This window comes from Orcinus orca, chromosome 15, assembly GCF_937001465.1.
Source record: "Orcinus orca chromosome 15, mOrcOrc1.1, whole genome shotgun sequence".
NCBI lineage: Eukaryota > Metazoa > Chordata > Mammalia > Artiodactyla > Delphinidae > Orcinus > Orcinus orca.
Window position 1 is genome coordinate 7138059 of NC_064573.1, and position 12048 is coordinate 7150106.

The following is a 12048-nucleotide window of genomic DNA, read 5'->3' on the forward strand; positions in this document are numbered from 1 at the left end:
TGCGTTCCAAACAGTAAAGAGAGCCCAATGCGCTTAGGAGAGCCTGTAAACATTTGCTCACCCTGACCGGTTGAGGCATTTGACACAAGTGAAGTTTGGAGTTTATGTTGGTGACAGTGTGGGAATCACCAAAAGGTGTTCAGAAAGATGTGAAAATAGACTCAAAGAGTCACTCAGCAAAAGGAGATGGAGTATAAAACTGATGAGGACACAGACCCCGGGCTCCAAGATGCTCATCACCTCCTGGGCAAGACAGATAAATAAACAAATCATTACAGAACAATTTGTTTAGTCCTAAATATAGCTTATACACAAAGGGCTGTGGGAGCCAGAGGAAGAAGCCATTAGCAATGCCTGGAGGAGAAGAAAGAAAGGCTTTGTGTAGGTGACAACTGGGCAAGATGACAGACAAGTGGGTGGCAGCCAGTCCTGGCAGAGGAGATGCACACTTCCCAGCGGGCGGGTGGGCAGGACCAGGAAAGTCACCTCCAATTCATTACCCAAAATTGAATTAACCAATTCAATTACCATTGTCTTTACATTTCAAGGCTTGGGAGTTTGTCTCCTCCTGTTAGAGATACTGAATGTTAGACTGTAACTTACAGCTCTCTTCTCAAGGATTTTGAATGTTTACAGAGCACTCCCTATCTAGTGCACTCCAGAAACAAAAGGAGCTTTTCAGAAGTATCTGCGGTACCAGGAAGCTCTGATCATTTCTGGAGGCTATATTTGTGCAAAACCCACAAAATCAGAAGCACGTAGGACTGGTGTGGGCTGTACCTGGGCGGGGCACATCTGGACCCACCTTGGTGCCCCTTACAAAATGACTCAGAATCCAAGTGTCCAAGTCATGGGGTTAGAGAGACAATCTTCTTTCTCTCTAGTGGCATCAAACTTTGCACAGGCTTCAGCTAGAAAGAATACTACACTTACTGTGTTCTTCTTACAGTCCAATAAGTGCATTGCTGAAGCACAGAATGTCATGGGATACAGGTTTCTCAGTTTTTCCCATAACACAGCTCAGTATCAGTACATAGAGAAGGTGAGGTTGACAGCCCAACATCTCCTTTGCTGAGAGAAATACAATCAAGGCGGATTCAGGTTTACAGTTCGGTAGAGTTCTAAGTTACGTGTGATAGTAGTTGTGGACATAGTGAAATAGAAACTATACATAATGGGTTGAAAATAAAGGAATGGGCAGTAATTTACCAGGCAAATACAAACTATGTAGGAATAGCAAGATTAATAAAAGATTAATAGGGAATTTAATGTTTTAAGAAGTCACAGGGTATGGGACTTCCCAGATGGTCCATTGGTTAAGACTCTGCACTCCCAATGCAGGGGTCACGGGTTCCATCCCTGCTTGGAGAACTAAGATCCCACATGCCACGCGGCACAGCCAAAAAAAAATAAACAAATAAAAGGTCACAGAGTAATTTGGTAATGATAAAAAGTCATGAAAAAGATATCATAGGGTTTCCCTGGTGGCGCAGTGGTTGAGAGTCCGCCTGCCGATGCAGGGGACATGGGTTCGTGCCCCGGTCCGGGAAGATCCCACATGCCGCGGAGCAGCTGGGCCCATGAGCTATGGCCGCTGAGCCTGCGCGTCCAGAGCCTGTGCTCTGCAATGGGAGAGGCCACAACAGTGAGAGGCCTGCATACCGCAAAAAAAAAAAAAAAAAAAAAAAAAAACTACAAATAATAAATCCTGGAGAGGGTGTGGAGAAAAGGGAACCCTCTTGCACTGCTGGTGGGAATGTAAATTGATACAGCCACTATGGAGAACAGTATGGAGGTTCATTAAGAAATGAAAAATAGAACTAACATAGGACCCAGCAATCCCACTACTGGGCATATACCCTGAGAAAATCAGAATTCAAAAAGAGTCATGTACCACAATGTTCACTGCAGCTCTATTTACAATAGCCAGGACATGGAAGCAACCTAAGTGTCCATGGACAGACGAATGGATAAAGAAGATGTGGCACATATATACAATGGAATATTACTCAGCCATAAAAAGAAACGAAATTGAGTTACCTGCAGTGAGGTGGATGGACCTAGAGACTGTCATACAGAGTGAAGTAAGTCAGAGAGAGAAAAACAAATACCGTATGCCAACACATATATATGGAATTTCAAAGAAAAAAAATGGTTCTGAAGAACCTAGGGGCAGGACAGGAATAAAGACGCAGACATAGAGAATGGACTTGAGGACACAGGGACGGGGAAGGGTAAGCTGGGACGAAGTGCGAGTGTGCCATGGACATAGATACACTACCAAATGTAAAACAGATAGCTAGTGGGAAGCAGCCGCATAGCACAGGGAGATCAGCTCGGTGCTTTGTGACCACCTAGAGGGGTGGGATAGGGAGGGTGGGAGGGAGACGCAAGAGGGAGGAGATATGGGGATATACGTATACATATAGCTGATTCACTTTGTTATAGAGCAGAAACTAACACACCATTGTAAAGGAATTATACTCCAATAAAGATGTTAAAAAAAACAATGGTAAGGAGATTCCCGGCGGTCCAGTGGTAAGGACTCCGTGCTTTCACTGATGAGGGCTTGGGTTCCATCTCTGGTGGGGGAACTAAGATCCCTTGGCCAAAAACAAACAAACAAACAAACAAAAAATGGTAAGCACTTATTGTTTGAAACCAATGAGTGTCCATCCCTGAATGTTGGCTGGGGTTGATCCCACCAACATGAATGAAGAGACGATTGTTGAAGAGGAAATCAGGTGCCCTGTACTCTCTGAATTCACTCACTGAATGAATAAGAAAGACAACAAGACAGTAAGCATGACCTTGACAGCCGTGCACAAAGGAAGACAAGTACACAGAGATAGGACTGGGGTTGTGTAGGAATCCCTAGACCTCTTGGAGATGGTTTTCTAGACAAGAGACAACCAAAAAATGTGCCAATGTTACCTTAAGTAATTTATCCACTCATGTCCCTCCCCACCCTTTCTACATTTACAGATTTGCAAGTTAAAAAAATTTATTGAAGTGCTGTCAGGCAGTGAGATATTTCTTTATTTGCTAGTGGAGGTAATTGGGAGTTTATTTTCATTGGATTCTTTGTGTTGGCAACAGCATAAGAAACCCCAGAGCAAGAGACTTTCTGAAGGAAAATTGCAGAGTAAATTCCAAATGACTGAAAGTTCACCAACAAAAGGGGCATAAACAACCAACATTTTCTCTCCTCATTCTGTAAAGCTATCTTGCTTCCTGTTTCTAAAATTTTTTGAAATTTAAAACTGATTTCTCAATCATTGAATTTTTTTAAGCACGTGGGCAAACACATTGAGTTAACAAGTGTGTTCTCAGATAGTAAGAGAAGGCCACTCAGCAAACTTCGGGATACACGCTTCAGAGTCAAAGAGAACATAGCCTCTCTGCTGTCCATTGGCTATGTGACCTGGAACACACTGCTTAAACTCTCTGTCTTGTCCCTTTAAAATAACTGGGACAACATCTCCCTAATAGGGTTGCACTGGAGACCAATGGAAATAATGCCCATAAACCACTTAGCCCAGTGCCTAGAAAAATCACTCAATATTTGCTATGTTATAATTATCATAATTCATGGGAAATCTGTCCCAAACACCTGAAATGCAACTCTTTACTTAAATGTTATTTAATATCCCTCACGTGACTCTAAAATGTAGACATCTGAGAAATGAGGTAGCGTTTTCCTCATCCATCAGATGCAAAAACTGAGGATAGAAGACAACATACCAACAAATCTGTAGCAAAATCAAAATTTCCTCCTAGCAATCAACTATACAAACGAAAACGGCCAATGCACAGAGACATTAACCCTCAGAACCAGAAGAGGATGCACTGACTAACCCCCGTGTTTATCTGACAGAACTACCCAGGCCTAGGCAGTCAAGGAGGGCAAAAATTGGGCCAAATAACTGTTTAATGATCTAGTTAATTAAAATAGATCTCATGGCCTCCTCATGAAAGTAATAGTAACAACAAGCTTATATATATATACACACGTATATATATGTATAATATATATGTGATATTTCCAGGTATTGTTCTAAGTACTTTCCATATATTGATTCATTTTCATATAGTGACTCTTTCCATATATTGGCGCAATATACGACTTTCCATAGATTGACCCCATCTATTGACTCATGGTCTTCACGACAGCTCTGACAGACGGGGACACCATGGAACTGAGCAGTGCAGCGACCCGCAGGGGCAAGGCTGGGATGCACACCCTGGCTGCATGCCTCAGTGTCTGCGTCCTACCGTTACACTCTATGCCCTACACAGCCCAATATGTCCTGCAGCCATATTTAAATTTTAAATTAACCTAATTATGCCAAGGGGGAGGGATGGATTGGGAGTTTGGAATTAGCAGATACAAACTATTGTATATAGAATGGATAAACAACAAGGTCCCACTGTATACCACCGGGAACTATAATCAACATCCTCTGATACACTATAATGGAAAAGAACATGAAAAAGAATGTATTTATAGGTAGAACTGAATCGCTGTGCTGTACAGCAGAAATTAACACAACACGTAAATCACCTATACTTCAATAAAACAAATTTTTAAAAATTAATTAACCTAATTAAAATTAAATAATATTACAAATTCAGTTCTTCAGTGGGACTAGCCACAGTTCAAGCACTCAACAGCCACACGTGGCTCGTGGCTTCCACTGGACAGAGCAGGTGGAGAACATTTCCGTCATCACAGACACTTCTCCTACAGCCCTGCGCTCCTGACCATGACACTGCACTGCGTCGTGGACTCCAGTAGTCTGTCCGCTCTACCCACCCATCGTAATGGTTACACTTGAATTCAAAACATATTTAGGTTATCTCATTCTCTTATTGAGAAAACAGCTTACTCAGGGCCTACATTGTACACAGCTACTCAATAAAACACATCGAAGGGTGCAAAGCAAGCTTCTGAGACAGTAATTTTGCATCCATGTAATCCAAAAATTAAGCTCAGACAGGAGTCAAGAAAAACAAAGCACATGCAGAGGGTGAGGTGGAGCCCTGTTGGCGCGAATCTTGCAGCGGAATCAAATTGCACCATGTCTGTGATTGTCTATTCCTAACCAAAGTCAAGAGCCCCCAAAGTAACAGAAATGATTGATGACCACCACTCGTTTTCCATCAACATCTTTTCTTTCCACTCTTCTTTCCTTCTCTCATTCTCCTACTGCATTTCTGCTTTTCTTCTAACTCCCTCTGAAAGTACCAGTCTTTTCAGGATCCAAGTCTTTCACAATTTATTATGAGAATTAGGGAATGTGTTCTTCCTTTAAAACCCCTCCTCCTTCTCTTTCTCCAGCTCCTTTTCTTGCTTTTCACTGACAGCAGGGGCCATAACAGCGGACCTGTTATATGCCAGAGCACTGTGCAGTGCGCCTTATTCTATTATCTCATTTAACCTCAGAACAGCCTCATCTGGTAGGATTACAAAACCTATTGACAGAGAGAAAACCAAGGGGTAACCTACCCAGGCCACATAATAAGAGGTGAAGTCTGGATGTGGATTCAGGTCTGCATGCCTCCAAGGACTGTGCTCTTTACTGATGTCGTAGGCCGTCCTCAGCATCCTCCAAACAGGATCACCTGGAATAGTGGAACGAGCTTTTTACTAAGGGAATAAAAAAACCTTGGCTTTCAGCCTATTCCAGAATAAATTCAACTGTTATTGTGGGGAAATTATTTAATGTCTCTGGATTTCAGTTTCTTGTCTGTCAGATGAGGAACCGAGGGAGAGGATTTTTGAAGCCCCTTCCAGCTCAAAACTAGAATTCTATTCTACCGATATATTTTAATTTTTCTCCTAAGTATATGACTTTCATCACATTTTAACTGATGACAACTAGTATTTACTGGTTGTGACTATGCGCCAGGCATTTTACACACTGTATCTCATTTCATCTTTATCTCAACCTTGGGAGGTAATTTCATTGTGGATTAAATTAATTCCACGGTGCAGAAATTGAGACTCAGGGCAGCTAAGTAACTTGCCCCAACTATGAAGGATGGAGGCTGAACCCAAACTCAAGGCATCTGGCTCTGTACTCAAGGGCTGCCCTGACTCCCAGTTGTACCCACAAGTCCTCCCCTGGCCATATGCTAGACTTCTCACAGCACACAGATATCTAGCAGTAGAGAGGAATAGTACAGAAATGTTCTAACTCTCCAGAAAAAGTGCAGAACAGAGGAAAACCAAGCAAACGTATTTTGATGACAAGCCTCTTACCAGTCTGTGAGGCAGGAGGCATATTCAACTTTTACCTGCCTCATTCCACCTACAGAATAAACTTTCACTTGTGAATTAAGCTGACTTCCAGACTCTTCAAAAAAATCATATGAAGAACACTGACTGCAGTAGCTCCATTAAGCTTAAAATGCCATACAGTTTTTTAAAATTGGCATTTCTCCCTACGCCTTTAATAACAATCTTTTTTAAGTGTGGGTAAATCCTGGCTCAATAATACTATCGACAAATGAACCTGTAGCACGTTAACTGCCTAAAGTTGGTGGACACTAAAAGCCTCATACGGGATCTGAGCCCCTCCCACGTTTGGCAAAAAATAGTGGTTTATAAGGACAATTAAGACATTTCTGGAACCGTCGCTCAACATTCTCTTGGGACTAGGATCTCTCCTTACGTAAGTATGTAAGGCTATAAACTGTTTTCTTTTTAGCTTAATCAAATGCGTCATAGGAAAATCCCTCTTGTGGAGCAAATGTATGGATAGACATGTGACGAAGGAAATATAGTAATAATTCAATTATGGAATCTAGGTGGTGGCAGTATGGACACTTACTGTACAACTCTTTCAACTTTTATATTTGAAAGTTTTACAATAAAATGTTGGGAGAAAAGTCCCTCTTATAAGATATGTATTGCATATTCTACAAATACTTATTGACTCCCTACTATACACCAGGCACTGGTATATGCTGAACGAGGAGCTTAGGGTTTAATGCAACAGTCCTGCAGCACTGGCTTAGGCTAGACTTGGAGCCCAAAGCCGAGGACCAGATAATCTTTCAGTTGAAACAGGAAAACCCCCATGGCCTACCCAGCCTGAGAAGGCCCCAGTTATGTGCCTACTGACAGTGACCCAATCAAAGACTGTCACATACATTTGCAAGTCAATCAGAAAACTCCTGGCCCACAACGCACTCCCACCACCTCCATACCACTTCCCAAAATCCCACCCTAAAGGGAAAAAATCCCTCCCAAATTAGACATGGACCATAAGCTGTTTGAATTTCCTCCTTTCACTCTATAAAACTATCCTTTCGAATCCCTTTGTGTCTCTAGCAGAAGGAGTGAAATAATAGCTGACTCCCTCACTACAGGAAACTCTGAATAAACAGACTTTGATAAAGTCTACAGGTGGTCTTCAACCATTTGATAGTCCTCAACTACCATCATCGATATACTTCGTTAAAATCAGTTGTGACAACCCTCTAAAAACACATAGGGCACCTGTATTTGTTTCCCCCTGTGTTTCCACTCTCCTTGGATTGCGGTCTGCTGTTAAGAGAGATGGTGACACAGTTACAGGTCGCTTGCCCAGAGTGGCACAAAACCCAAGGTAACTCCTTGACAGCCTGTCACTTGAGAAGGTCATCTGCCTCTTGGGGAAACTTGTTGAAAATAGCTGAGTATTCATCAGTGCGCTCCTAAATGCTTTGCCTCCCCAAAGTAAAGCATAAGGAAGTGTCAACACTGATGGCTGCCTGTGGGCTGCATATTTACTTTGTGAAACAGTGGCCTGAATAATCATGACTGAGTCACTCTAGGAGACTCAATAAAAAGCATGGCATTGGTCCACATGTTTTGATTCAATATCTCCCATCCCATCTGACCAAACACTCAAATAACTCGCTCCTGATGTCTCTTCTCATGATTTCAAACCAAAGTGATCAAGCTCTCCTCCTTGAAACGCTCCTAGTTGTAAGTCCTGGAAAGAAGGCATGAAGGAAAGGAAGACAGGGAGGGAGGGAGGAGGAAAGAAGGGACAAGATAGCCCTGTTTTACCATGTCTCCGAACATGGAGAGGAAGATGATCAAAGTTCCTTGCAAGGACATATCCTCAACATTTTAATCTTAAAGACACCAGTCACAAGGGCACATCACACCATTTGTTTCCTTCTGTTTTATGCTGCCTCACATTTTTCAGAATTGCTGCTGTGCTTCATATATAGTTCCCCTCCAAATTTGCTGACAGACACTTACTATCGCTCACTTCTGAATCAACAAAGCCTAACGCAAAAGGGAAGACCTAGCAGTGTAATACCCAGTCGGTGCAAGAGTCCTTTTTGTCATTTTATCCAATAGGATTTTGGAATTTCACTGTTAGTATGATGTTTTGAAATCTGATAGGAGCTAATACCCACCTAAGACAATCAACACCCTTCTGACGCGCTCTTCAGAACTGGCTGACTTGAGAAATGATGTGTGTGTGTCTGTAGATGTCTTCACGAAGAACGAGGTGAGGTCCTCTGAGATTCCTACAGGTGGGAAATTAGAAAAGTGCCTTCTAGATTCTTCTAAAAAGGTGTCTTTTAGTATAATGTTCTGATTAGTATCATGGTTGCAAAAGGCTAACCCCATGAGTCCATTGGCTGGGAACGCCTGTCACACTTTAGGTCCCTAGGGAAAGATCCCTGCTGTGACGCAGTCAGGCTATGCATGCAACAGCCCCCCGCTCTGTTTAAATACACTGTTGACCTACTGCCTGACACCGGCGGCAGCGTTCCCACAGACCCAGCTGGCCAGCCAGGTCAGCACAGCACAAAATGCACCACCTTGGGACCCAGAAGCTTCTCCTCAGCCTTTAGCTCAGACCCTCTGCAGGTCGGGCAGGGTTGAGGGGGCCCTGGTTCCAAAGGGGAGGCCAGGTGCCCAGGCGCCATACAGGGGGCACAGAAGTGACCAGATAAGGCCCAGACCCATCTGGCAACTGAATGAATTTGCCCCTCCAAGATTCACTTTGTCATCCAAATGAACCTTCACTTCCTCACCCAAACTGGGAATATATGTAAAACGACACGCATAAAACTAGAAAACAAACTTCCACTCTGCACAAAAGTAAACACGCATAGGAAGGCTACTATTGCTTACCTGAAAAAGAAAAGAAAATGGTAGCTTCATGTTTGACATCTAATCGTTTTGACTTACATTAGCCATGGCAATAGCGATTGAGAACAATGACCCACAAATGAAACACAGATACCATAACCTGCCTGACTCTGATGGGTGTGGTGTCCACTGCGAGCTGCTGAGGCAATATCACTTCCCTGTTTCATCCTCATTTAGAGAATTTCAATTCTGACAGGAATGGCACTGGGCCCAGAGAACAAAACGGTCATCAGACCCTACTGCAGCTAAAGGTCACTGTGGGACACGGTTCAGGGCAAGAAGGTGTACATTTACTAGGGTTTCTGGAAATGTTCCAAGGCCTGATCTAGCCACTTATTCTTCCTCATTCATCTTTCTTCTTTGTTTCTGGAATGCTAACATGATTCTTAGATGCTCAGCCATTATGCATGAAGGACGGGGTAGTAAAAGGGTGAAATGAGCCCGGCCCTAGAACAGATGCACTGGATCCTGAAATGACCACCTCCATACTTTTTGCAAGAAAAATGAAACTCCTTATTTGTTTAAGCAGTATCAAAGTTCCTGCTCCTCTCAGCTAAATCTATCCCAAGTAAGGAGTGTGGATCGAGAAACACCAACATTTCCCAAAATTCTTTGGGTTTTATTCACATCAAGTGGTTCTCTTCATTTTCAGATCAAGGAGATCACCTTCCGAAAGATGTGCTCATTGTTTCCAATCTGACCTCTCTAGGAGGAAGACAGGTTTGGGGTCCTGGCATTTTGGCAATTAAGGTAAAACTAAAGGAGAGTCCAACTCCATCACACTTCACTTCCAAGGTGAGCTACTGAAGTCAATATTTTATTGAATACAATAAAAACAAAGAGAAATGTCCAGGATACTGATGCCAGTGTATGTTTCCTACATTCCTATCAATGGGAAATGATTCTAGAATTAACACACAGAGTTGATTGCATTGTATACTGCCCAACGACAAGATCATCCTATGCATTCTCCGACTATTTAGGGCAAACAAAATACAAATTTCAATGTAAAAGTATGGAATTCAGAGAAACAATGATCTAAAAGGAGAGATCCATGAATTTCAGCTGTCAATGGACATAGATCAAACATGTTTTGGACAGAAAACTTATTGTCCTGGTACCTTTGGTCATTTGGAGCCTAGAAATGAAATTGTTCACGCCTAGCTCCTAGATTTCAAACTGCTACCCCTTTAATTGTTCATCCTCATGTATAAAATCAGTAGGATTAATGGTCATTTGTCTCCTTCCAAGGCAGTTATGAGAAACGGATCAAGGCCAGCACAACTTTCCCCCTCAGTGCTTCAGCTTGCACAGGTAAACTTCAAAGCCATTTAAATGGACCTGTTCCATCCACTCACGTACAGGAGCTGATTACCTTTCAAAAATAGTGTAACAAAGTTCGGAACCCCATTCTTCCATGCTCGATGGGAAGTGTCAACTGCCTCGGCGGTAAGTTTGTCAGAGTCCATTTCCAAGAGTGAGGGAGGCTGTTGGCAGACACTGCTGTCTGTAAACGGAGTAGAAGGGAAAGAAAGAAAAGGAGCTTGTTAGTTGCAACAAACACTTTGGTTGGCGATTCCTCATCCTTTCTCCTTGCCCACCTCCTAATGTAGATGCTAAAAAAGCGAGATCCTTCCTTTTCTAGCCACTTTTGTAGCTCAGAGAGGCCATGAGACCCCCTTCTGCCCAAAGAGATGTAAGGTAGAGGGACTTCTGGGAAAGACTTTTGTTCCTGGATAAAAGGAAACAGGTACGTGAGAAGAGCTGCCTCTTGCCACCTTGACAGCTCTCCTCCTTCTGCCCTCATACACGGCCGCATAAAGACTTGCTGTCTGTAGATGTGGCAATCACCTGGTGACCATGAAGCCTGACACCTAAGGATAAAAACTAAACAGGCTACAGATGTTGAAGCATAGGAAAGAAAGAACATGGGACCCCCATGATACTAAGTCACAAGCCAATCTGGAAACACCTCCCTCTAAATATCTTCTTAAGTCTGCAATAAATGTCCTTTTTTAATAGGACACCTAAAAGAACAATACTGACTCAGATTCAGCATTGGGACCTACAAAATTATAAGGGTTCTAAAACTATAACACAAAAATAACTCAAGAACTGGCAACAGTTACGGCCGAATCCATGAATAATCAATTTAAACAGCTTGTTAGTTCATGGAAACATTTACCTGGCAGAGTAAGAACCAGCTGGAACAATTCCAGGGTTCCTGAGCCTCCATGGCAATTTAGAATGAGTGTCAGACTTCTCTGGAAGGAATCTCACCACTCCCTCTTCATTGAGAACGTGCTTATTTACCCTACAGGCACAGGTATAAAGATCAAGGAAATCATGAGACTCATTTCTTATATTTATATAGCAAATTATCTCTTGATAATTTTGTTTTTAATGATAATTAATCTTTGCAATATCCTTGTCGGGGGGAGAAGGGATAAAGAATAATGACTGCCATTTTAGAGGGAAAAGATACAAAGAACAGGAAATTAAGTGATCACCCATACATCACAGTCAACATGTAGCCCCACGTAAAGACAACCAGTAAGCCAGCAGAGATTAGATTCCAGTTATCTTAAATCCCGGTCTAGCCTCTGTCCCTCAGGTACTCTTTCCTGATGACAGCAGATGATCCGAATGAGTCACTCAGTTCCTTACACCTCCCAGAAACGAGGACAGGATTCAGGGCGATCCTGAATCCTGAATCGCAAAAAGGCAGGTCAAACCAGCTCATTGAAATCATTGTAATTAAGGCACCATAGTCATTTTTTGTCTCTTAAACATTTGGAATTAAAAAAAAGAAAAAGCAATAATAAGGAAAGCACCGATACAAAGGAATGCTTAAAAGTCAGAGATATTTGCAAATAACGTCT

General features: G+C 42.5%; 1 protein-coding gene across 2 annotated transcripts in view; it reads right to left on the reverse strand.

Moving 5' to 3' along the window:
• The window catches only part of LOC125961254 (uncharacterized), a 96294-nt gene extending 84814 nt beyond the window's left edge, over positions 1–11480 (reverse strand). Inside the window, exons 1-4 of one of the 2 annotated variants that reach the window (XM_049698016.1) lie at positions 11352–11480; positions 10542–10673; positions 8422–8535; positions 5510–5625 (exon numbers count right to left, since the gene is read on the reverse strand). In XM_049698016.1, the coding sequence (XP_049553973.1) occupies positions 5510–5625; positions 8422–8535; positions 10542–10635 (324 nt within the window). In that variant the 5' untranslated portion in view covers positions 10636–10673; positions 11352–11480. The remainder of the gene's footprint in view (positions 1–5509; positions 5626–8421; positions 8536–10541; positions 10674–11351) is intronic. The other variant, XM_049698017.1, reaches the window with a different exon arrangement.
• Positions 11481–12048: the final 568 nt, after the last annotated feature.